The sequence below is a fragment of the Rhineura floridana genome, chromosome 1 (assembly GCF_030035675.1).
Source record: "Rhineura floridana isolate rRhiFlo1 chromosome 1, rRhiFlo1.hap2, whole genome shotgun sequence".
Lineage (NCBI taxonomy): Eukaryota > Metazoa > Chordata > Lepidosauria > Squamata > Rhineuridae > Rhineura > Rhineura floridana.
In genome coordinates this window covers 322,303,899-322,329,481 of record NC_084480.1, presented here as the reverse complement: position 1 = coordinate 322,329,481, position 25,583 = coordinate 322,303,899, and the positions used below count along the sequence as shown (strand labels likewise).

The 25,583-nt window shown below is 51.9% G+C and overlaps 2 protein-coding genes across 7 annotated transcripts in view; both read left to right on the top strand.

The window, feature by feature from the left end:
* The first annotated feature begins 3,630 nt into the window (after positions 1 to 3,630).
* MAF1 (MAF1 homolog, negative regulator of RNA polymerase III) lies at positions 3,631 to 13,443 on the top strand. Of its 6 annotated transcripts, none has more exons than XM_061607202.1 (9): positions 3,631 to 3,937; positions 5,764 to 5,866; positions 7,467 to 7,609; positions 9,283 to 9,411; positions 10,696 to 10,861; positions 11,824 to 11,945; positions 12,060 to 12,179; positions 12,322 to 12,450; positions 12,692 to 13,443. In XM_061607202.1, exons 3-9 carry the CDS (start codon positions 7,527 to 7,529, stop codon positions 12,711 to 12,713), a joined length of 771 nt encoding a protein of 256 aa, XP_061463186.1. In that variant the 5' UTR covers positions 3,631 to 3,937; positions 5,764 to 5,866; positions 7,467 to 7,526; the 3' UTR covers positions 12,714 to 13,443. The 6 variants fall into 6 exon arrangements, with proteins under 6 accessions (XP_061463186.1, XP_061463185.1, XP_061463191.1 ...); XM_061607205.1 differs by lacking the exon at positions 3,631 to 3,937 and adding an exon at positions 4,291 to 4,502; XM_061607204.1 differs by lacking the exon at positions 3,631 to 3,937 and adding an exon at positions 4,291 to 4,680.
* A 7,434-nt stretch (positions 13,444 to 20,877) lies between these two features.
* Positions 20,878 to 25,583, top strand: part of WDR97 (WD repeat domain 97) — a 63,013-nt gene continuing 58,307 nt past the window's right edge. Inside the window, exons 1-3 of the mRNA XM_061607208.1 lie at positions 20,878 to 20,978; positions 21,222 to 21,403; positions 24,151 to 24,740. Coding sequence (XP_061463192.1) covers positions 20,915 to 20,978; positions 21,222 to 21,403; positions 24,151 to 24,740 — 836 coding nt within the window. The 5' untranslated portion in view covers positions 20,878 to 20,914. The remainder of the gene's footprint in view (positions 20,979 to 21,221; positions 21,404 to 24,150; positions 24,741 to 25,583) is intronic.

Genomic DNA, 25,583 nt, shown 5'->3' with positions numbered 1-25,583 from the left:
TGCTTTGACTAAGCTCTATGTAGGAGCAGTGAAGGCAGCTAAAAAACATCATTTTGCTGCCACTATTAAATCATCTCTTTGCTGCCCAGCGGAGCTCTTTCGAGTTGTCCGGGGGCTTCTCCATTCAAACCCTCCGGACACGGTGGAATCATCGGAGGCCCGCTGTAATCAGTTTGCCTATCACTTCCAGAATAAGATCTCATGTATCCGCCAGGACCTAGACTCTCAAGTTATAGCAGTAGATCCTAGTGAGATGTCCGGAGCACAGTCTTGTCCTGTTTTGTTGGATGAGCTTCAGTTGGTTCAACTCAAGGACGTGGACAAGGTGCTTGGACAGGTACGTGCAACCACTTCGGTACTGGATCCTTGCCCCTCCTGGCTGATAAAAACTAGTAGGCATGGAACAGGTAGCTGGGCCAAGGAAGTGATAAATGCCTCTTTACGAGAGGGAGTGGTCCCGGGCTGTCTGAAAGAGGCAGTGGTGAGACCACTCCTGAAAAAGCCTTCCTTGGACCCAGACAATTTTAACAGCTACAGGCCAGTGGCGAATGTTCCATTCCTGGGCAAGGTCTTGGAACGGGTGGTTGCTGGCCAGCTCCAGGTACTATTGGATGAAACTGATTATCTAGATCCATTTCAATCGGGTTTTAGGCCCGGTTTTGGCACTGAGACAGCCTTGGTCGCCCTGTACGATGACCTATGTCGGGAAAGAGACAGAGGGAGTGTAACTCTGTTGATTCTCCTTGATCTCTCAGCGGCTTTTGATACCATCGACCATGGTATCCTTCTGGAGAGGCTCGCGGAGTTGGGAGTTGGAGGTACTGCTTGGCAGTGGTTCCGCTCCTACTTGGCGGGTCGTCTCCAGAAGGTAGTGCTTGGGGAACATTGCTCGACACCGCGGGCTCTCCAATATGGGGTCCCGCAGGGGTCAGTTTTGTCCCCCCTGCTTTTTAATATCTACATGAAGCCGTTGGGAGAGGTCATCAGGAGTTTTGGAGTGCATTGTCATCAGTATGCTGATGACACGCAGCTCTACTTCACCTTTTCATCTTCTTCAGGTGAGGCTGTCGATTTGCTGAACCGTTGCCTGGCCGCGACAATGGACTGGATGAGAGTTAACAAACTGAAGCTCAATCCAGACAAGACTGAGATGCTGTTGGTGGACGGGTTCTCTGATCGGATGGTGGATATATACCCTGTCCTGGACGGGGTTACACTCCCCCTAAAGGACCAGGTTCGTAGTCTGGGAGTCTTTTTAGACTCTTCCCTCTCACTTGAGGCTCAAGTAGCCTCGGTGGTTAGGAATGCGTTTTACCAACTTCAGTTGGTAGCCCAGCTACGTCCCTATTTGAGTAAAGAGGACCTTACATCAGTGGTACATGCTCTGGTAACCTCACGTTTGGATTACTGTAATGCGCTTTACGTAGGGCTACCTTTGAAGACAGTTCGGAAGCTACAACTAGTGCAAAATGCGGCGGCCAGATTGCTGACAAGGACCAAGCGGTCCGAGCATATAACACCTGTTCTGGCCAGCTTGCACTGGTTGCCAATATGTTTCCGGGCTAGATTCAAAGTGTTGGTGTTAACCTATAAAGCCTTATACGGTGCGGGACCACGATACCTTGCGGAACGCCTCTTCCGATATGAACCGGCCCGTGCACTACGTTCTGCTACGAAGGCCCTCCTCCGGGTTCCAACTCACAGGGAGGCCCGGAGGGTGATGACAAGATCTAGGGCCTTCTCAGTGGTGGCCCCCGAACTATGGAACAGTCTCCCCAAGGAAGTACGCCTGGCGCCGACTCTGCTCTCCTTCCGGCGCCAGGTCAAAACCTTCCTATTCTCTGAAGCATTTTAAGTTACACTGATTTACTTTTAAAAATGTTTATTGTATTGGATTGTTGATTGTATTTTAGTATTATTTTGTTATTCATTGTATTTTTATGCTATTTTATGTTCACCGCCCAGAGAGCTATCGCTAGTCGGGCGGTATATAAATTTAATAAATAAATAAATAAATAAATAAATAAAATAGCAGACGTCCCTAGGAGCTAATTGGCGTCAAAGGGGAGGCTATGTGTTAGCTACTGAGAAATCTTCTCCGTGGCTGACTCACCTCCTTTCATTCTGATTCGAGTTGGGTAGCAGGAGATGGGAGCGCAAGCCTCAAGCAGGGGAATGGGGAGGCCCGTCTGGGACTTGGCCCAGTTCGCCTTTTCCATACCTTGCTGGAAACAGTCATGTCAGGGGCAACAGAAAAGCTGTGCCCATGATACAGACCTACACTGCACACACCACAGAGCTGTTCTTGGCCATAGCAGTAGGCATGTCCTGGGGCATGTGTCTTTACCCAGCCCTGTGACCCAGTCATAGATGCCAGGATCAGATGGGCTGTAGGAGGAGCCCCAGCCTGGTGGAGCAGTTTGGGTTTTACAAGCAGGGAGTCCCAAGTCCAGGTATGCAGTGCATCACCCCACACTAGAAAAGGTGGGGAAGGGCTCCCCCATGCAGTATTCAGTCAAGAAGAGTACTGCAGGGGCCAGCCTACCCTTTCTGCCCACCCTCCCCTTGACATCAGCACTGCCACCACCTGCTGTTTTGCCTGATAGGCCAGCCCTGCCAGGTGGCATCCCAGCAGGAGACAGTGCCCTCCCCCCACCTGACTGCCTTGTAGAAGTACACCCTGGCAGCAGCAGCAGCCACCACCCCTCTTGGCGCCTCCACGCAGTCCAGGGCACCCGAGTGAGCAGGGAGTGGCAGGGCTGCTGCTCCTGAACCTGTCAAACTCCTTGCCCTCCCCTCTTGGAGTCCCATCAGACTAGGCTCTCTACCCACCACTCCCTATCAGACATTCAAAACAGATATGGCGAAGTCAGAGCCTTTATTGAAGGGCATCCGGGTTAGAAGAGGCTGTGCTGTTCCTGCATGCTCTTGGGCACCTGGAGTGGACTGAAGCCTTATTACTCGTTTTGATGATTTTTTTGTGGGGATATTCTATGCTGGTTTGGAATTGCTGTTGTCCTTCCTGTGCAGGATGTAGTTGTTTTTAATGAAATTAAATAAATAATCCTGAAAATTTTTATATAAAGCTGGAAAAGCACCTTATGCAGAGGTTGTCAGTGGTTGCCCGGTTCAGCCACCACCTGCTCAGTTCCCGCCTATACTTTGGCATAAGATGTGCCCCCAAACCATTCACTGAGGCATACACAGCCATACACAACTCGTTTGCCTCTCCAAGAGAATTCACGGAATTATCTGCATGGAATGCTTGGAATTCCCCAAAGGAAATAAATTATAAATGTAATTGCATAATCATAATCCGATTGTTATGCTTCCACACGCATACACTTGACAGGCAGCTGCATCTCCACCCTGTGTTAAGGGGGCGTAGCCACCTCCGCGTTGAGTGACAGCCGCCCTCCCCTTCTTTGTTCCCCAGCAGGCTAAACAGGGCGTTCAGGCTACAACCAATCGGAGGCCGGCTCTATCCCAACGGAGGGAGGCGGGACAATACAGTTGATTAACGTTAAGCTCAGCCACTGGAATGCTACATTATGAGTGATTGGCATCCTTCTCCACCAATAGAAACTGGGAAGCTGGCTGCAGTCCAATCGCTGCCTGTATAGGGCGGAGCTACTCGTTCTTGTTGTCCTCTGCCTGAGCGAGAAGAGTCAAGTCGGTCGCTTTGCTTGTCAGGAAAGACGGTCGAGGGACTCCGGCTTGGGGGTGTTCGATTAATCGGCCGCATCGTCCCAGATAGTCGGGGACATGTCGAGGTGGGCGGGAGCCCGGCGGGCCGCTTGGAGGAGACGGGCGGCGGCGGCGGGTGTGACGGCTGAGGTGGCGGCGCCCGGTTCGAGTTGTTTGCGGAGACTTTGCTGCTCGACGGTGTGCAGCCCCTGAAGGAGCAGGCCTGGGATCGGGAGGAAAAAAGCGGCAGGTTGGTAACGGTGCAGCCTGTGGCCCGCAAGCGGCCGGACTACGCTTCCCGGCATGCCGCACGACAAGGCCTCCTCAGCCGACACATTCGACTTTGGCGCGTTGCCTCATGGGAGCGGGAGTTTCGGAGGCTTGGCTTAGATAAGGGTCTTTATGCGGCGCACGGCATCTTGGGAAGTGTAGTTTGTTTCTTCCCCTCTTCTCCCACGGTTGCGAAGAAGCCCCACCCCCGCGCGCTGCTCCCTTTCCGAGCGATGAAACCGGCACGGCGCGAACGGTCGTGGTGGGAAGAAGCCCACATGGCACGAGAGAGGCTGGTGCGGGAGGCGGCGGCGCGGGCGCAGGGTTGGAGTTCGTTGCTCCTCTGGCTGCTGCTGCTGCTGCTGCGGCCAGCGGGGGCGTGAGCTGCACTGCCGACGGAGCTCTGCCTTCTTTGGAGCTCAGTACCGGACGGGAGCGGGGCGGCTCCGTGGCTGCTGCTCCCAGGACCGACGCAGAGCTTGGCTGCTGCCCGGCGGGAGCGCTGGGTACCGGCTGCCGCTGCTGCTCCCGATCGGGCCAGGCAGGTCCGTGCCGAGCTTGGGCCTCGCCTCGGGGGCCGGGGCCAGCCCTCCTGGTAGATTCCCGGTGGGCAGCTTAGCTCCAGGGCTCCTAAAGCGGAGCCGAGGGTCGGGAGCTGGACTGAAGAGGGCGCGTCCTTGTGGGGCTCTTGCTGCTTCCCGTCTGCCTTCCCGGAAGCGTAAAGTTGCGTTTTGCTTGGTTCCTGTTTAGCTGGGTCTCCTCTGGGATTTATTACGCTAATGATCGGCTGCTTTTGTTGAGCCGAGAAGCATTTAGGCCCAAGCAGACGTTAACGGCAGAAAATCCCCAGAGCTGAAACGTCAGGCTTAGCGCTTTGAACAGCCAAAGAGCAAGGATCAAGCTGCCTTTTGCGCTAGGCTGTGCCATGCGGCTCCTTCAGACTCCCCTTCTTCCTCCATAGTGGACACACACACATCTACCTACCTATCCACAGTGGCTTCCTTAAGGTTCTGCTGGTGTATGTAATCACAGGGCTGCACCACAGCCACTGAGTGAGGTGTTGATCCTTGGGCGGCAGTCCCGGTGGCTCTTCAGTATCCTCTTTCCATCCCAGCCATAGGTGGTTCTAGTTGCCATCACAGGGCTAAAACGCATGCCGGCCAAGTCTTTCAGGCTCACCAGCTTGGCTTTACTTGCATTTAGCAGGATCAAACCGTTGTTATGAAGACCTGTCCCCCAAGCTATGCCTGGCTGGCCGCAGGGATTTTTCCAAAGGTGGGGGAGGGCAAAGTCAATATTCCCAGTGGTGGGCCCAGTCAGCCTAGTTGCTGTTCTCTTGGAGTCGCAGCGTTTCACCTTTTTCTTATATTAGCACAACAGAAAACAACAGAAACATTTATAACATTAAATGTCAGTTTATTATATTTTATTTTACCCAAAAGACACACCAGCCAATTCTAAGGTTGTGCAAACAAACTGAAACCAAAACAACCCACCTGGCGTAGAAGGTCTTTGTCTGCTCTTGTCTCTTTGCTGGCTGGGCTGGCAAGAGACCAGTCCCTCCCCACACCTTGTGCCTTCCCAGCCAGGAATATTCTCCCTCTTGAGTGCCTCCTTCAGAGGAGCTCAGAGGCTGTCCTGTTTGGGTTTAAACATGCATCTTCCAGCATGGATCCCACAACTGATCGCCACCCTTTTGAGGCCTGGTGCACTTCAGACAGAAAGTTGCTAGCTATTCATTTTTTGAAGACTAATGTTAAAAACTAACCACTGGATAATGTCTTCTCCACTCTTGCTCCACTCCAGCCCTCGCAGATGAAGGTGGCAACTGCATTTTGCCACAAGGAGGTTCATCAGCACCTCTGGCCTGTAATGCAGAGCAGAAGAGGAGACACCTGGTGGAGAAGAGGTGTGAATGACTTGTCCTGGGGGTGGGGGAGGCCAGGCCAAGCAGTATCGAGGATAAGGATGCTTCCAGGCTGTTCAGACTGCATTGCCTTTCCCCAATTCCATGCAGAGGGAATGTTTCCCCTAGGTCGGAAAATCCCAGGCACCTGGTCACCGTGAGGTTTAAAATGTTGGTGCTGGCACCTAGAAATGTGGCCTAAGTCTGCACTCTTGCAGGTGGACCTTGTAAGAAAGTGTCCAGAGACTGTGCAGGTTTTATTTTTCCCCTTGATAAAAGATGATGGGGTGAGTGGTTAGGAGGGAGCTATGGTCTTGGCCTGCCTTCCCCCTGGGAGCAAAGCCTGGAGTGGTCTATGGCTGCCTTCATAGCAGGGCTGAGGAGCAGGTGTGGCCCCTCAGATGTTGCTGGACTCCAACTCCTATCAGCTTCTTCCAGTGTGTTAATGGCCAGGGATGATGAGGGCAGCTGTATCCCAGTAATATCCTGAGGACATCCCTGCTTTATGGGTTTCAGCCAGCTCCTTTCCAGCAGGATGCTTTGAAAAGCAGAGTTGCCCCACCTGGGGATTTCTGGAGATGCCACCTCAATGCAGGGTCTTTTGTTGGATGGGTTCAAGGGGCTTGCCAATGTAGTCGTAGCAGCGTATCGTGATCCTGGCTGTGCTGTGCCCAGGCATGTCCCTGCCAGCTTCTCTGACCCTGCATATTCTTGGACCAGGCACCAAGGTCAGAAGCCAGCAGCCTATGCTTCTTTACAGGATCTCTGGTTACAGCACGGAGTTTAGTAGCTCTTCCAGATGCTGAGTTTCCAAAGCCCTAGAAGAGGAAATCTTGGGGATTGCTGTTGGCTTAGCATGCCCAGGTGATGCATCTGGTGCTGCTGTTTGTGATGAGTCAGATCCAAAGGCCTTAACATCTAGGCGTCCTGCTTCCCACAGCAGCCAGCCAGGGGCTCCTGGCACACTTGAGCTCTGCCCTCTGGGGTTGCCCCAGAGTTTGATACTTGGGGCTTTGTTCCCTCGTTTGGAAGTGCTTAGTAGGCAGCTCTTGCCCATTCACAGACCAGAGGCTGCCTCCTCCTCCTGCCCAGATCCTGACACATCTCAGAGGCATGTGGAAGTTGGCGGTTTGTGTGAAGTCTGGAACCAGAAGGCAGGTGCACTGTGAGCTCTCTGAGCTGGATGGCATTCCTGACTGAAGCTTTGGAAGTGTGGGCTGCATTCCTCTATGAGTCACTGCTGTAAGAGGTAGCATGTGGGGCTTCCCAAGCCAGAGCAGGCTTCTTTCCCTGCTAGACTTTTTGATCTGCCTTGACTTAGAGCCATACGACAATGGAACCAATGACCTAGAGAGGTAGTGGGCTTTCTGACACTGGATGCCTTCAAGAGGCAGCTGGACAGTCACCTGACAGGTGTGCTCTAACTTGGATTCCTGCATTGAGCAGGGTGTTGGACTCGATGGCCTTGTAGGCCCCTTCCAACTCTACTATTCTATGATTCTATGACGGTAGTGCCCCCTTGTGCAGCCTTCTGGATGGGCAGCAGATTCATCTGTTCTCAGAAATATTTCCTGATGGCCACTTATCTCTCCATCTTTGCCAGGAAGTTCCAACCTCGTAGTCGTAGCACTGACAATTCTTCCAGCACCAGGAGGCACGAAAAATGAAGTTACTGGAAAACTCAAGTTTTGAAGCCATAAACTCCCAGCTGACAGTGGAAATGGGAGACGCACACATCATTGGCAGGTGAGAGACAAGGTGGCTCCTCAGCTAGGAGAGAGAAATCTTCCTTGTTCATCTTGCCACGTGCCCCCCTCCTTTGCAGAGGAAACTGTGTACATCTGGTCCAACTTGCGCACAGTGCACAATGGGTACCATTTTTCCAGAAAACTATCCGGGCTTTGACATAACTTTTAGTTGATTGGAAATCTTTTGTTAGGAGGCTGGGGGTACGGGTGTGCTGGGAGACTTCTGTTCTTCCTCTTATCTTGTGTAAGCTGCTTTGATGAATGTGGTATATGTTGTTATGTGCCTTCAAGTCGATTACGACTTATGGCGACCCTATGAATAGGCGACCTCCAAGAGCATCTGTCACGAACCACCCTGTTCATATCTTGTAAGTTCAGGTCTGTGGCTTCCTTTATGGAATCAACCCATCGCTTGCTTGGCCTTCCTCTTTTTCTACTCCCTTCTGTTTTCCCCAGCATTATTGTCTTTTCTAGTGGGCTCCTGCTGGGAGGAAGAGTGAGATTTAAACCAAGTAATATATAAAGAAATAGATAGTAAATCATGTCTTCTCATGATGTGTCCAAAGTAAGATAACCTCAGTTTCATCATTTTAGCTTCTAGTGACAGTTCTGGTTTAATTTGTTCTAACACTCAATTATTTGTCTTTTTCACAGTCCATGGTATGCACAAAGCTCTCCTCCACCACCACATTTCAAAGGAGTTGATTTTTCTTTTATCCACTTTTTCACTTCAACTTTCACATCCATACATAGAGATCAGAAAAACTATAGTCTGAATGATCCTAACTTTAGTGTTCAGTGATCCTTATTTGATCTTTATATTATTCTGGGATGTTATTTAAATTGTATTTTGGCATTATGATTGCTTTGTTCTTCTTCTTTAGTTTTACTTTGATTTTCCTCTCCTGTTCATAGAGTTTTCATGGTAAGAGGTATTCAGTGGTGGTTTACCATTGCCTTCCTCTGAGTTTGGATGCATCTTAGAATGTGTATATAGATACTTTAAAAAGACTGGCTGCTTGAGACATTTTAGACAGCTGCTGGCATAAAAAAGTCTTCCAAAGATGCTAGATAATCAAAACCGAGGAGGGTACCTGCCGAATCTCTTCTGGGAGAGTGTTCTGTATCATGGGACTGGCGCACAAAATGCCAAACTTCTGGTTGAGGCCAGTCGAGTGTCTGTAACACTGAGGACAATAACAGTGCTCCTCCAGATTATCTCAGTGATTGGGCTGGGATGTAAGTGATCAAGCGGTCCTTAAGGTATCCTGGACCCAAGTTGTTCAGGGCTTTGAATCAACACAAGAGCCATAAACCTGGCCCGGTTCAGGTTTTTGATGGAAATGCAGCATCCATATTCCTAGCTCTCAGAGTTTGTTATGCAGTGCTTAAAAATAAGCCACTTGTGTGTGCTAAAGCCTCAGAAGCCAGAGGGCTAGCAGAAGCCAAATCTGCCTTGCTGCTAGCCTCCCTGTTGTGTCGCTGCAGCTGGCATGCCAAGAGCCTGGTGCCTGCCTCCCAAGTGTTTCCAGACTCAGTGGCCTGTAGGCGGCTCCTCCTCCTCTGGATCTGCCTGTGCCTTTCAGTTTCAGAAGTCTGCGGGGAGCCCCTGGCAACAACCCTTCTCTCCCACCCCCATTGTCAGGCTCAGAGTTGCATGTCTCCCTGCAGGATTGAGAGCTACTCTTGCAAGATGGCCGGTGACGACAAGCACCTTTTCAAGCAGTTCTGCCAGGAGGGGCAGCCCCACGTCCTTGAGGCCCTGTCCCCACCCCAGACCACAGGGATCAGCCCAAGCAGGTACGTGTGCCCCTGCTTGACCCCACACAGAGCAAGCTGTGGAGGTGAAATTGAGTCTTCAGCAGCCTTACCTGGCTGCCCACCTGAACGATCCTTGGAGATTGGTTGGCTGGGTCAAGAGTTGGCAGGAGGAGTCTCATTTTGCAGCACAAAGTTGGCTGAGTAGTGAGGAAGAGGAGGAGGCTCCCTTCGGGGGGGGGGGAGGAAGTGTGTGACAGCCTAGCACGGGGGGCAGGAGAAAATCTCAGAACTTCCTGTTCCCAGATTCCCCTCCTGTTCTGAGCAGGGGAGAGGAAATCTTGCTGGACTGTACTTCTCCCATCACCCCAATCATTGCCCCTGCTTGCTGAGGCTGATGGCAGGTGGGTGTCTAGCTATATCAGGCTCCCCAGCTGTCTGAAATGCCTCCCCTGCTCGAGATGTGAAGGCCTGGGAAAAAACCCAGAAAAACTCAGAAAAAAACCTGGGTTTTTTCCAAAGCCATTTTTGGGTTTTTTTTCTGAAAAATTGAAAAATATGAAGAAAAAATGGATTATGGAATGTTTTATTTTAGCATGATGAATAAAATGTTTCATTGAATCTTGGTCCCCCGCTTTTTCTCAGATCTTTTTATGGGAATGCATGCTTTATGTCTGACACTGTGGAGGACTAGCGGAGATATACATTTTTTTTTTTGTTATTAATGTTGATGGTTTCTTCTGTTTTTTAAAAATTGTTTTTTGCCTGCCCCATATAAACTGGCAAAACGAAGGAGGTTCCTTACAGTTCAGGATCTTGTAGATTCATTTGTTACCAAAAAAAGTAAAAATTTTAAAAAGTAAATTCAATTTGTAATAATTGTTTGAATAAAATGTACTTTTAATATACCAAATGTGATAATTTTATGCCAAACTAACTTGTACATAATTACATTTGATGTTCCTGAAGTAACAAAGTGACTTTCAATCTGTAAAAAGTGCTACTATTGCATTTTTTCCCAATTTTTCTGAAAATTTCCAATTTTTGCTTAAAACAACCCGGAAACCCCCCCTCTTCCCCCCCATTGCTCCAAAATTTCTGGAAATTTTACATCTCTAGCTTCTGCCCTCCGTGGAGCATCCCAGGCCCCAGGCAGTGTCGGAAAGCTTGTGGCCATGGGGCACCTCTTCCTAGCCTGCTGTCCCAAGATCAGGCAGTGCCTGCCCGAATCTTGAGTTTGCTCAGCAACAGGGAAAGAGCATGGCAGGTTCCAAAGCCCCGGGCTAGCCTGGGGGAGGTAACAGACCAAGCTGTCCTGTGTGCTAGGCTCAGCAAAAGCCAAAGCGGCGACGAGGAGGGGCCCCTCAGTGACACATGCAGCCGCAAGACCCTCTTCTACCTGAGGGCGACGCTGAACGAGTCCTTCCGGCCCGACTATGACTTCAGCGCTGCCAAGAGCCATGAATTCAGCCGGGAGCCAAGCCTCAACTGGGTAAGCCCCTCCCAGGCTAGCAGATCCCTCCTCGCCTCATCCGCGCAGCAGCTCCCACACACGCACCTTGCGAGGATGCCTGCCACGTCACCTTCTCGGCCCTCCCAGCCCCTGAGTGGGAAAGCCTGCCAGGGGGCGGGGTTTCCTTCACCTCGGGCCACAGGCTCCTTCACCTCTCCCCCATGTTGAGTAGGAAGACCCCCTGTGGGAAGCAGTCTTGCCTCCTCTTCTGTAAAAGATCTTTTGCCCCTGACTTTCACGGGATGCAGGTGGGGCACTATCCCTCTGGAAGAAAACCCCTCCCACTGAAGGCTCCTTCAGGGAGACCTGCAAAGCAATGCCCACGTCACCTGCCTGAGATGGCCTCTCCTTGGACATTCCCGGCCCCCTTTCCAGCTTGGAGGGCGGCTGGGTCCCACACGGCTCTCGCACTGGAACCAACATCCACTGCCCTAGACTGGCCCAACCTGGCCATCTCTTGGAGGATGCCTCCTTCTCAGTCTGGCCCGAGGCTTCTGCTTCACTGATCCCCTTTGCCCGGTCTCGGACTGGCTAGCCAGTCCCGTCTGTGGTCTCTCTCTCGGATCAGAGACTTCCTGCCTCCGGTGGAATGGGGCGAGTGGGCTGTGACTCCTTGTCGGAGCTTGGCAAAGTTACTTTTTTGAACTACAACTCCCATCAGCCCCAGCCAGCACGGCCACTGCATTGGGCTGATGGGAGCTGTAGTTCAAAAAAGTAACTTTGCCAAGCTCTGCTCCTTGTCTGAGTGCCGTGGTAACTAGTTCACTGCTGCCGGTGAAGGGCGCAACCCTGTGCCTTGACTGGGGGGCCTGTGCCAGCCCCTCTCCTTGCCTCCCACACGGGAGTGGCTGCAGGGCCCTCGTGTGGCGCAGGGAGAATCGCTCGCACCACTCCCTGTTTGCAGTGCAAGAACCCCACCAGGCTCCCCGGGTCTCTTGCAGGTGGTGAATGCCGTGAACTGCAGCCTCTTTTCGGCGGTGCGGGAGGATTTCAGTGCTCTGAAGCCTCACCTGTGGGATGCTGTGGACCAGGAGATCTGCCTCTCTGAGTGCGACATCTACAGGTGGGCTTGCAGCACTGCTCTGGCACAGAGCGGGGCGGGTGCGGGTGGAGGGGCTGTTGGTGGGGAATGGGCAGGCAGGGGGAGCGCCTCACAACTTCCCTTCTGCTGCTGCAGCTACAACCCGGACCTGGACTCGGACCCATTCGGAGAGGAGGGCAGCCTCTGGTCCTTCAACTATTTCTTCTACAACAAGCGACTGAAGCGGATTGTCTTCTTCACCTGCCGCTCCATCAGGTCAGAAGGGCCTCTGCCACGGTGGCAGGTGTCTAGGCTGGCCAGAGCCCATGGCTCCCTCTGCCCTCCAAGCCTCCTGGGCCAAAGGGCAGAGCAGGCGGTTGTGGGGAGGCCGGCGCTTACCGAGGTCTTGTTTCCCCAGTGGCTCCACGTACCCGCATCCTGAGGCTGGCAACGAGCTGAACATGGACCTGAGCGAGGACGACACGGTGGAGGAGGAGGCGGCAGCAGGTGCCTGTGACAAGGACGGGGGCAGCATTGCGGAGGACAGGTGAGTGGGCCAGGCAGGGGAAGCCCGGCGTGCCCTCTGCCCGCTGGAGCCTGCAAAAGCATGGAGACACCCAGAGATCCTGGCTGGGGGCAGCGGAGGAGGCCTCTCTACAGCGTGACGGCTGAGGCGATGTTCCCCTTCCGTGGCGGGAGACAAGTTGCTCGGGGGACTGGGCTTTGCCTCTCCCAGCAGCTGGAGGCCAAGGCTGTGGGGTGCTGAGGGCCTGCTTTCCTGTCTGCAGGAAACAAGTGATCTGCATGTGACTCTCCACGGATGGCGTTCCCCCAAACCAACCCAGCGTTGTGTTGCTTGGCCTGCCTGCCCTCCCGCCCTCTGGATGCTGCGTGATCAGCCAGTGCCTCCAGGCTCCCGGGATGCTGCCAGCCAGCCCGCCCCTTGCCCACCTGCACGCGCTTTTGGATCCTGGACGCTGAGGTTTTTGCGCCCCGTGCAGCACTGGAAACTTTGTCCTGCCTTTGCCGCCGTGCCCAAGCGGGCCAGGGCCGGCCAGAAGCACTTTTCTGTTCCTAATTCTGGTAGAGCAAATGCTGGCCGTTTGGAGGCAGCACCTGTTGGGGGCCAGGGCTGTGCCTCCCTCCCTGGGAATTGGTCTGTCAGTTTCAAGCTCCTGTCGGGCTCTTCCTGCCCCAGAGCCATGCTGGCTGCTCCTGTGGCCTCGGTCCTTACACTTCTTGATGCTGTAGCCTGCTAAAGACTGGACAGCTGGCAGAAGCTGCATTGACTGGGGGAGGGGGGAGATTCTCCCTCTTTTCCTTTTTTTAACCGCAAAAGACTTTGGCATCGAGTGACCCTGGACTGGCAGAAGCCCTGCTTCTGTTTCCCATGGCCGCCCTTGCCCCACTGCCAGGCAGCAAGTGACTTGGGGGCACCCTTTGCCACCCCTCTTTTAGATTCACTGGCTTATTTGCCGCCTCCTGTTTGTCTGTGTTGCCTAGCAGTTTTACTGTTGCAGCTATAAACTTTTTTTCCCTCCATGACTTAACATTATTCTGTCTACTTCCTGCAAGGAGAATCTGGATGGGGCCAGTGGGAAGGGTCTGCTCTGTGGTCTCCCCCCCCCCAGCCCTCTAGGAACTTGTTTGCTGCCTTGGAAGCTGTGCCTGGGAGGCAACAGGGCCCGGGGGGGTGGGGAGTTGTGGGCTTCAGTGGGTCAGCCTTCCCCTTCCGTGTTGCTCTTGCTTGTCCTGCCAAATCTCCCTCGCTCCTTTTGGGGCAGGCAGAGTAGCAGAGCAAAGGTCCTTGTGCTGGTCTCCCACCTTTTTCGCACCCCTGAAAGGATGAGTAAAATCGACTAGGAAAGTGGTATTTTTTTTTAAAAAAAGCTTGAATTCTTTTTCTTCCTCTCCCCCAGGAATTCTGCTCATATGTCACAGCAGCTAATTGTCCATGCAGATGGACAAGGCAGACAATGATATTGGAGGGTTGAGTAGTACTGCTGAAGGCTGCAGTTGGTTCTGGTCCAGGCAACCTTCATCTGCCCCTCCTGCTGTCGCCCCAGTCTGGTAAAATGGCAGCTGTGTGGGCCTGGACCGTGGTCTGGCTCTTGAGAAGGGCTATCATGCCATCATCCACATGTGCCAGTACTTTGAAGTCTCATTCCCTACCCTTTTCCATCTAGTAAGGCCTGGTCGCCACCACCCCTCACATGCAAGAGGTAAGCAGGCCCTGAGCTCGGTTCTTGGCAGAGGGGACTGTGACAACTGCAGCTGAAGGTCTTCCTGAGCCTAGACGGTGACCTGGAGTGCTGATACCAGTCTCTGACACCATCAGTTTGGGTTGTGGAAGCCTGGAGCCAAAGTCAGAGGCCCACCCTGCAGAAGGAACCTGCAAGAACCTCACCCATTGAGTGTGGTTCAGGCCCTCTCCTAAGCCACCTTTGGATTGTTCCAGCCCACAGGCAGCACCGGTGCAAATGGAACGGGAGAGACATTGATGGTGGAGTCCATCTTGGCCTTTTCCATTGGCTGCTGCACTTTTGAAGCTGCTGTGATGGGGTGTTTTTTTCACTTAAAACTTGAGGGATGAACGAACAAGCTGCACCTGAGAGACTCGTTTGCAGGGTGGCTTGAAACGGAAGGAAGGGAGTGTGCACCACACTCTGTGAAGGGCTTCCCATCTGACCTTAGTAAGAATGTGCTTGATTTACAACTTAATTCCTGATACTTTATATAGAAAGATGGGTTGAAAGTCTCATTCACCGATGACACTGCCCCGTTCTCCACTTCGGTATTTCCCCCTTCCCCCCCAAAAAAGAAAGGCACGCGGGGAGACAGGGTTCACCAAACACTTAGTGTGTCTAGAAAAATGACAGCAGAATTTTAAAAAAATCTTTCAGCAATAAGTTTTGAAATAATTTCTGTACAAATATTTGTAAACGTGTGGAAACTATTGCCTGAGCATTGCATTCTCTGGAAAAATACGTGATGTGGAGACAGAAGAGCTTGGGCAGCCTGGGGGCCCCTCACCTGTGGTGCTTGGGGGATGGGAGGGGCTGCACAGGGTCACAAGATCCAATTCCCTTTACATCTGGAACTGCTGCACCTTCCTCGCTTGTTGGCTCTTCCACCAGTCATAAGGACTGTAGAAATCACTGAGCCAAAAACCCTCCAGATGCAGAGGGCCAATGGAAGGAGGAATCAGAATAGTAGAGTTGGAAGGGGCCTACAAGGCCATCAAGTCCAACCCCCTGCTCAATGCAGGAATCCAAATCAAAGCATTCCCAACAGATGGCTGTCCAGCTGCCTCTTTAATCTCTCCAGTGTCGGAGAGCCCACTAGCTCTCTAGGTAATTGGTGCCATTGTTGTGTAGCTCTAACAGGAAGTTTTTCCTGATGTCCAGTCGAAATCTGGCTTCCTGCAACTTGAGCCCATTATTCCGTGTCCTGCACTCTGGGACGATCGAGAAGAGATCCCGGCCCTCCTCTATGTGACAACCTTTCATGTACTTGAAGAGTGCTATCATATCTCCCCTCAGTCTTCTCCAGGCTAAACATGCCCAGTTCTTTCAGTCTCTCCTCATGGGGCTTTGTTTCCAGTCCCCTGGTCATCTTTGTTGCCCTCTGAACCTGTTCCAGTTTGTCTGCATCCTTAAAGTGCGGAGACCAGAACTGGGTGCAGTACTAAAGATGAGGCCTAACCAGTGCTGAATAGAGGGGAACTAGTACTTCCCGTGATTTGGAAACTACTTCTGTTAATGCAGCCTAAAACAGGATGAGAAGTAGTTTGTGCTGTTTAGGAGCCCTTGGGCAAGGGTGGCTTAAATTGACTTTACCTGGACCTGTCTGTTTCAGCTGCCGGAGGCAGGCTTTTCAGTCACGCTGGGCTGGTCGTTGGGCTCGTATTCCTCTTTTCCCAACAGAAGACCCCATAAGGTTCCCCTGCATGGGCAACTGCTGCTTGAAAGGCCTGCCCAGGTCCTGAGGGTCATAGTTTGTAGCACTTCAGCACTCACAGAGCCTCATCTTCCTGTTCTTGCTGGTTCCAAAGGGCAAATTGGAGGGGTGGGGGGAGAGACCAGCAGCCTCAGTTTCTTGATCTGGTGCAAGAGCTGTGGGACGCACAGGGCCTCTAACCTGCCCTTTATGCTGTTGGCTTGCAATGGGGTTTCTAGGGTGCCAACACCTGGCATGTGCATTGGCAGCAGCTGTCCAGGTGCCTGCTACTTACTCCCCTTCCTGCTACGCTGGACTGCAAAGCAGCCACAACTGGAGATGTGTGACTGTGAAAGGCATTTGAAGGGGAACAATTCCCCCCCTTGCTTTAGTCCTGATGTGCAGTTCTTAAGGCATTCATTACAAAGGCTGTGTGAGCACTTCAAGGCGCAGAGCCTAGGTGGGTAACTAAAGTCTGACTTTTACTTAGTCATCAGAAGTCACTCCTTGCTAAAAAAAAATATTGGGCTCCATTGTGAATTGTGCTCTGTCTCTAAATGTGCACTGGAGTAATACAGAAAGATGCCTAAAAAATAAAATAAGGCAGGATAGCAAATGTCACCCTCCACTGGAGCTCTTGAGGAAAGGAGCCATTCTCACAAACCTCTTTTGGTTGCAACTGTTTTTTCAAGAGAGTCTGCCATTTTGGAGATAAAAGTGATGAATATGGAGGGGGGAGAGAGGCTTCACTTTTCTGCAAGGACGGAGAAATGAGCTGGCAAGCTTACAGGGGAGGGCTCCCTTCTACATCGTAACAAATTTGCATCCTGAGCCAACCTGATGCCCATGTGCAAGTACAGGCAGGTCAGAGACCTCTGTTCCCTGTATATTATTATTTTACTACCTATTCTTCACCCGGAGGTCCCAGGGTGGGTCACAACAATTTTAAAACGCATAATTAAAACAGTTAAAAACCACCTAAACAACATTACAGAAAATAGGGCGGGTCCTAAAAATGTACATCTCAGGTGTCGAAGGCCAGGGTAAAGAGGGTAATGAGGACTAGCATCCCAGCATGTACTCTACCCCCCCACACACACGCACACGTGTGCCAGGGCGCCCTGCCCTGCTCTCGGTATCCTGGATGGCTAAAGGGCTATCTTGGCCTGCCAGAAACAAGCATGGTCTCCACGGCAACTCTGGTCTCCACGGCAACGTGGCTCTCTCAGCACTGCAGGCCCTGAGGTAAACGGCGCTGCCCTGTGGGGAATGAGGAGGTTTGAGGGGGCCAGCAAGCCGTGGGGAGGCTCTCCTCCTGCCACCAGAGATGTGGCTGGAGGGCAGGGCAGGCTCTGGCCCCACTGGGGTTACCGTCTCCTCCTCCCACGCCCTGCTCCTGTGCTTTTCCAGGCAGCCATGCTGCTCTGCCGCCAGGCCCCTGCCGACTCTGGCAAGTCTGGCTTCTCTCTCCTTCAGGCCTGGGCCGGAGGCTCTCCTCTGGCCTGTGGGCAATCTTCCCTGCCAGCAGCTGGAGCAGAGGCATTCGGTTCGGGGCCCTACCTGGCCTCAGGCCCGCCACCACCTCTCGCCTCGGCTACACCGCTCCCCAGTCTGCACTGCAGTACTGTGGGGTGAGAGGAATGGGGTGGTGCTCCCGGGAGAAAGTTGAGCAGCATTGCGTTCGGGGCTGAGAGGCCCCTCTCCTGCTTGTGCCTCCAGGGAGTTTGTCATTGGGATCTGGGCACCTTTTGGCCCAGCCTCTCGGGGGAACGGGGAGAAGCACATGGACGGTAAATGGAGGTGGCACATTGGGGCATTTTTAGGGCTTCAGTTTTGTGGGTTTGTGCGTAGTAGGGTGTTGTCACTTTGAGCACCCGTTGGATGAAAATGCAATTGGTAGGTTGAACAACTGAAGGGGCTGGTTTCTGTAATGCTTTCTTTTGCTTTTTAACATGTTATTTTATCATGTTGATTGACTGTCTAAGCTGCCCTGGAAAAATTATATTTGGTGGGAGGGATATCAGTTTATTAAAAAATAATATATACATAAATATTTATGTATGAAATGTGCATCCCTTCTTTTCTTTAGCAGCATTGCTTCCCCCAGGCACCTGGTTGGCCACTGTGAGAACAGGATGCTGGACTAGATGGGCCACTGGCCTGATCCAGCAGGCTCTTCTTACGTTCTGATTGCCAGGCTGCTTGCATGTTTCCTGTAAAACACATACAGTTTAAACCAAGTTAAATACTAATTCTATAAAGGTTCACTCATCTGTCATAGAAAGCATGAGCCTGAAAGGTAGAAGTGAAGTGAATTGTTTCATTGCTTGAAGCCAGAACTGATTTGCCACTTATGCAGCCCCTCCCTGTCCTGGGCGTAATTGTCAAGGGTGCCTGTTTTTCTGTTGCTGTTTTTTTGCATCCAGAGAAGGACAGTTGTTGTTTTTTAAAGGCTCAAATCAGGCACCCTTGAAAGTTGGCGCAAGTGTGCAGGATCTGTTCAGGCGCAGCACAGCATGCTAGAGAGATATTTTCTCAAGCCTCTTCAGCAGCTGCTAGAATCAATCAAGTTTTTATGCTGCCCTGTGTGGCTTTGGAGAGATCTGAGCACCCTCCTGTGGGTGGATGGAGGAGGAAAACCAAACCTAATGCTGGGCATGGAAAAAGTTTTTGAAAACAGCATAGGAGCAGGAAGGGTGGGCTGGGAGCCTAAAGCACCATCCCACCCCACACCTAAGGGTGAAATTCACTGTTGGGACAGGGGGGTGAGGGTGTTGCCATATTAGGCATTTAGTGCGCCATTGCTGTTCTTCATTTTTCTTACTGTTATGGGGCATCCCATGACACCATCATCCCATCATTGCCATCAGGCATTTTCCCTCTGGTCCTTCTGTGGAAAAGTGAACCTATCACTGCTCAGAGTACTTTCTTTTTTTGGTAGTCCGTGGGACAACTCATGGTGACAAATTACCATGGCTCAAACACAGCTTAGTGTTATGCAAGAACAAGCACAAGGCCTGCTTAGCTTCAAAGGGCTTATTGAGGGACTCAAATCTCCTCCCTCCCCACGTGCCTATGACATGCCTACTGCTGTGGACAGGGACACATAGCTGGAGGAAAAGCATATAAAAAAGCCCAGTACTCTCAATAAATGTGAAGGAGCGTCCATTGTAATTCTGCTTTATAGCTCACAACAGAAGAGGAATGACTGGGTAGCGCTAGGAGCCTGGAAGCAGACCAAGTTGGAAAGCAAATCAACTGCGGAAGTTGCCCACCTGCCCCGATCCCTGTATCTAATTGCTGCAGGCCTATTATTAGTATTAGCATTAATTACATTTATTAGTCGCTGTTCTTCATAAAAATGACATACAATAAAAATATTAAAAGCACTATAAAACTGACATGACTAAAAAAGTTTTTAAAAAAATACATAGATAAGAGGGTACAATGTCAGAAACCTTCCAAAAAAATAAAGAGCCAAATGCTTGGGAGAATATTGTTTTTACCTGGTGCCTAAAAGATAATTATGGTGCCAGGCATGCCTCCCTGGGGAGAGCTTTTCATAAGTGGGGGGCCACCACTGAGAAGGCCCTCTGCACTTTCCTCAAAGGGGACACACAAAGAAGCACCTCAGATGTTGAACGTAGGATCCAGGTTGGTTCGTATGGGAAGAAGCAGTCCTTGAGGTATTGGGGTCCAGAGCCATATAAGGCTTTATAGCTCAAAACCAGCACTTGAAATTGAGCCCGGAAACTAATTGGTAGCCAGGGCAGCAGTGCCAAACTTGGCATTATGCTCTCAGACGGTCTTGCCCTGGTGAGGAATCTGGCTGCCAAATTCTGCACCAGCTGCAGTTTCTGGACAGTCTCCAAAGGCAGCCCCATGTAAAACACACTGCAGCAATATAGCCTAGGCTACAAATCAGGCTATCCCTGTCTGAACAGAGTAGTAACTGGGCTACCAGCTGAAACTGAGGGAAGGTACTCCTTGCCATTGAGGCCACTTGAACCTCAAGTGACAGTAATGGATCCAGAAGTACCCCCAAGCTACGCACCTGTTCCTTCAGAGGGAGTATAACCTCATCCAGAACAGGCCACATCCCTTCCATCTGGCCTAGGGAACCGCCCACTAACAATGCCTTAGTCTTGTCTGGATTGAGTTTCACTTTATTGGCTGTCATCTAGTCCATTACTGAGGCATGACTAGCTCATCCACTGCCGCACCTGGAGATATAAAGTAGAGATAGAATTGTGTGTCATCAGCATATCGCAGACAACTTCATATCTCTGGATGACCCCACTCAGCAGTTTCATATAGATGTTAAATAGCCTGGGGGATAAAATCGAACCCTGAGGAACCCCACACTGAAGGCCCCATGGGGACAAACAATACCGCCAAGCACCACCCTCTGAGTGCGACCATCCAAGTAGGACTGGAAACAATGCAAAGCAGTGCCATCCACCCCCAACTCAGACAGCCACTCCAGGAGAATACCGTTGCTGATGGTATCGAAAGCAGCTGAGAGATCAAGGAGGATTAATAGGGACATACTCCATCTATCTCCGACATGGTCATCATACAGGGTGACCAAGAGACAGACAGACACACACCCTCTACCTCTTTTGTAAAGCTGTTGGTCCTCCCCTCCCACACCCTGCCCCTTCTCTCGGACCTCTCGCGCCACCAGGGAGGGATGACTCCTCAGCAAGAGCTGCTAAATGAAGGGAAACTGGATGAGTGCAGATGTTTTTCAGATGTGGCCTTTGCCAACACTGCCATTGCTTTCCAAGAAGTGCTTCATTTCAAGAGGGAGGGAGGGAAGGGGGTGCTGGGGCTCCTGGCTTGACTTGGCAGCCTTGTCTTACCCGAGTGTGGTTGTGTTGTGCCAATTCGGGTTGTTCAGTGATGAGGCAAAAGCACTCTGCACTTTTACAGAAGCACCTCTTGGTTATGTTTCAGGTTCCAGCACTGGAAACAGGTTCGACATCCACTTCTGTGGGCTCTTGAGGAGGCGTTTCTTTTGCCCTACAGCACCCTGTGTGTGGATGAATCTCCCTGCTCTCTCCTGAAGCATGGAGTCTGCCTTTAGGAGCACGGCAGGACTTGCAGGGACAGTGGCCATGCAGAGCAGCCCCTGTAAGTAGGTCTGCCTGAGTTTGCTGGCTCCACTTGGGGATCCAGAGACTCCGGCTTGGTGTGCTCATCATGTTGAGTAAAGCCAGGAACAATCCCCAATGTGTGGGGCTCTCTGGGGCTCATGTGGGGCTCCCCAGAGACAAAAGGGTACAAGTGAGTACCTCCTGCAGAAAGGGATCCTGAAACAGCACAATACTCAGGTCACTCGCACCATCCTTATCTGCTCCTCCCTTCCTCCAACAGCAGGGAGACGAAAGCGGCTGCACTGCCAGTCACAGCCAGCCAAAAAGAAGATAAAGGAAGACGAGGAGGTGGAGAAGCAAAAGCAGAATGAGGCGGCAGAGGCGCCCCAGAGCAGACAGCAGAGCAAGGGGCGCACGCTGTGGCGCAAACTCCAGGCGGGCTTCCGTCATGCTTTGGAAAGGGTAAGTTTCTGGTGCTGGGAGAGGCTGGCTGTCCTTCTGCGAGTAGGAGGGAAGTCCAGGTGTGGCAGCGTTCAATTTAATGTGGAGGGAAGTAGAATCATAGAATAGTAGAGTTGGAAGGGCCTATAAGGCCATCGAGTCCAACCCCCTGCTCCAGTAGTAGCAGCACCTGGGATTAGGAGAGGTGTCAGGGCTCCAGCCGCTTGGACCTGCTCAGAAAATAGCACTCTGCCTGTCAGTGGCATTCTATGACTGCTTCGGGTGTCCCGGAAATGTTTCCTGGCACTGCAAATAGGTCTTTCAAGGCCTAAACTCTGGTTCAAATGAAGCCCTACATGGAAGGGAACATCCAGTGGCTTCAGATACTTCTTCACGGTGGGAGCAGGAGGCTCTTCTTTTCCTGCTCTGCACATAAGAACAGTCCCATGTCCTCACAATGGCCAACCAGATGCCTCTTCTGGGAAGCCCACAACAAGCCCTGAGCACAACAGCAGCATTCTCCCCATTTGTTATTCCCAGCAACTGGCATCCAGGGCCAAACTGCCTCTGGGAGCACAGGTAGATCATGGCCATCATGACTAGTAGCCAATGAGAGTCTTAACTTCCATGAATTTGTGCAATCCTTTTTTAAAAGACATCCAAGTAGGTGACCACTGCTACATCTTTTGGGAGCAAATTCCTTTTTTTAATTATGTGCTGAGTTCTTATTTAGGCTTGCACAGCATATTCCGGTTGTAAGAGCTACCAGAGCTGAGACCCAAATAATATAACGTAGGTCATGCAGGGGGATGACAGTTGCTGCTGTTGCCTCCTCCTCCCCCTCCTCCCCCTCCTCCCCCTCCTCCTCCTCCTCCTCCTCCCCCTCCCCCTCCTCCCCCTCCCCCTCCTCCCCCTCCTCCTCCTCCCCCTCCTCCCCCTCCTCCTCCTCCCCCTCCTCCCCCTCCTCCTCCCCCTCCTCCCCCTCCTCCTCCCCCTCCTCCTCCTCCTCCTCCTCCCCCTCCTCCCCCTCCTCCTCCTCCTCCTCCTCCCCCTCCTCCCCCTCCTCCTCCCCCTCCTCCTCCTCCTCCTCCTCCCCCTCCTCCTCCTCCTCCCCCTCCTCCTTCTCCTCCCCCTCCCCCTCCTCCTCCCCCTCCTCCCCTCCTCCTCCTCCCCCTCCTCCCCCTCCTCCCCCTCCCCCTCCTCCCCCTCCTCCTCCTCCTCCCCCTCCTCCCCCTCCCCCTCCTCCCCCTCCCCCTCCTCCTCCTCCCCCTCCTCCCCCTCCTCCTCCCCCTCCTCCTCCTCCTCCTCCTCCTCCTCCCCCTCCTCCCCCTCCTCCTCCTCCTCCCCCTCCTCCTCCTCCTCCTCCTCCTCCTCCTCCTCCTCCCCCTCCTCCCCCTCCTCCCCCTCCTCCTCCTCCTCCCCCTCCTCCTCCTCCTCCCCCTCCTCCTCCTCCTCCTCCTCCTCCCCCTCCTCCTCCTCCTCCTCCTCCCCCTCCTCCTCCTCCTCCTCCTCCTCCTCCGCCCCCTTCGCCTTGCACTCTTAGCCAGAGTCTACATTCATTTCACTTAAAACTAAAGCCTCACAAAAGCAGCAGGTATTACTCACTCCCTTCCCATGGGGCCTTCATGGATATGTTTCTTTCCACTTTCTAGGCATTTAGGAGAGCCTTAATTTGTAGAAGTTACAAAAACCTCAAAAGATCTGGTTGGTAGTAGAATATGAACAACAAATCATCGCGGGGGTGGGGGGAGGCATAGACAGTTTTAAAGCCAGAGTCACATTGGCCGATGGCCACTCTAGGCGGCTTATAAATTAAAGTTTATCATTAGTTTATTATTATTTATGTAATACAAGGGAAAGGACATTTATTATTGTTTCTTGTTATGTGCCTTCAAGTCGATTAGACTTATGGCAACCCTATGAATGAGCCACCTCCAAGAGCATCTGTCGTGAACCACCCTGATCAGATCTTGTAAGTTCCGGTCTGTGGCTTCCTTGATGGAATCAATCCATCTCTTGTTTGGCCTTCCTCTTTTTCTGCTCCCTTCTGTTTTCCCCAGCATTGTTGTCTTTTCTAGTGAATCATGTCTTCTCATGATGTGTCCAAAGTAGGATAACCTCAGTTTCATCATTTTAGCAGAAATCAGGTGGCACACAAACATATAACAAAAACATTTACTGCAAAGTCTGGCTGAAAACCAGCTTTGCTTTTGTCCCCAGATAAGACAGGGAAGCCCAGGCACGCTTGCATCGTTTTAGGAATGAAAGTCTGTCTTCCCAAACCAGGTGCTGGCAGCGGCATGGCTGGCATCTGCTGTTCAGAACAAAGAGAATAAACTAGCTGGGACTCTGCAAGTTTGAATCTGAGCCCCCACTTTCTTAATAGGGAGAAATTGTTGATTGTCAGAGTGACGTAAAAAAATAATCTTTTTAAAATTGTATTGTATTTATTGAATATTTGTTGACCACCCAGAGTTCTGTTAAAACATTCAAAATAAGTCATTCAATTTCTATCACAGTGTGATAGGCAGAACAATTAAAAACTCAGAGCACAAGGGGGCATGAAAATATCTTGCTGCCAGAGGTGGCTAGCAGGGTATCCATAGCACTTAAGTTTCAACTTTTGAGCAAAAACAGATTTTTCTGTCCCATATTGTATAAGCCATGCAGTAAATAGACACCCCATGTCAGATCTACAAATCGGAACTCTGAGAGCTCCATTCAGCCAAATGCTGTTCCTTGCCTCTCCTTCCTCCTCCTCTTTGTAGATGAAGAATGAGGAGATGAAAGTAACCTACCTGAGCCATGGCCTACAGCACCTCTGCCGCATTGCCTTGGTCAGCCCTGTGCGCTACGTGACACATGATTCACACAAGAGGATTTTTGTGGTGCTTGACTCAGAGAACATGTTGCACTTCGTGAGGGAGGACGGCTCCTACAAGAGTGGCAAGAGAGCACCTGCTCCCATGACGGGGCTCTTGTATGCCACTCAGGTCAACCAGTTTGTGGCCTGGGACGATGGGGGGCTCCAGGTCCTGGACTCTGGCTTCCAGCTGCTCTCCCAGGTGCAGTCCACCCTGCCAATCCGATGTGGCCTTTATAGCGAGTATCTGAACCGGATTGTGACAGCTGGAGACGGAAACTTCACCATCTGGGACTTCCGCTATGGTTTCCGGAGTCTGCAGTGCCGCGTTATTGTGACCGAGGGCCTGGGGCCTGGTGATGTCTTCAGCCACCTAGCCTTGGATGCCAGTAGCACTGATCCCCACCGCTGTTTTGCCTCTTGTGACACGGGCGCTGCTGCCTTTGATGTCTCCAAGGGAAAACTCATGTCTTTCAAGAAGGAGCTTCACAGCAGGTGAGGAAGCCTCTCTTGGCCCCTGCACAGAGCTGGCCTCCTGGCAGGGAGAGAAGCCCTTGGGAACAAGGTACTGCCAGGGAGGGAGGAATGGGCGTTCTGCACCTTCCACTGTAGCAGGTTCTGTCTTGCTCCATCTTTTACTGTTTAAGGCTTTAAAGGTGACGATAAATCCTGCACTTTTTGAATTGGGCCTGGAAACAGACCCGTAAGTCAGTGCGCAGAGTTGCAAGTGTTCCAAAAGGCCTCCCAAATGCATGCAGGAACCAGCTGTGGATCCTGAAAAGTGCAGTATTTTGCAGGGTTTTGTTTTTATTTTCAAAAGTAACTTTCAACAGAATTTGCAACTGCTGTGGGAAAACAATGGTGGCACAAGTGTTCTTCAGGACAACCTTGCTCACTGTGGCTTGTTCTGAGGAAGGACACCTTCCGTGGAGCACAGTGCTGAGACGGCCAGTGCTGCTGCCAGAGGAGAAGGAGCCGCCATGCTCCATCAGGCTGCCTCAGGTGGGGCAAGGTCACAAGTCTTCACGCCATGCTTGTGGGCCTCCCATTTGGCCCTGGTTGGCCTGTGTGGGTAATTGGATGCTGGACCGGATGGGCCTTTGGTCCAGTCTAGCAACCAAACTCTTCTTACGCTTTTATGGCTTTGAAGGGCATGACGGCCAAGCTCAGGGACACACAAAAAGAACGGTGGATGTATGGAATTCACTCCCACACGTTGTGGCGATAGTCAGCCACCAACCTATGTGGCTTTCAAAGGGGAAGAGGAGTGTCAAGGGCTACTTCACGCACGTCCTGCTATCAACATGCCCGGAACATCTGGCTTGCTGCTTTGTGGGG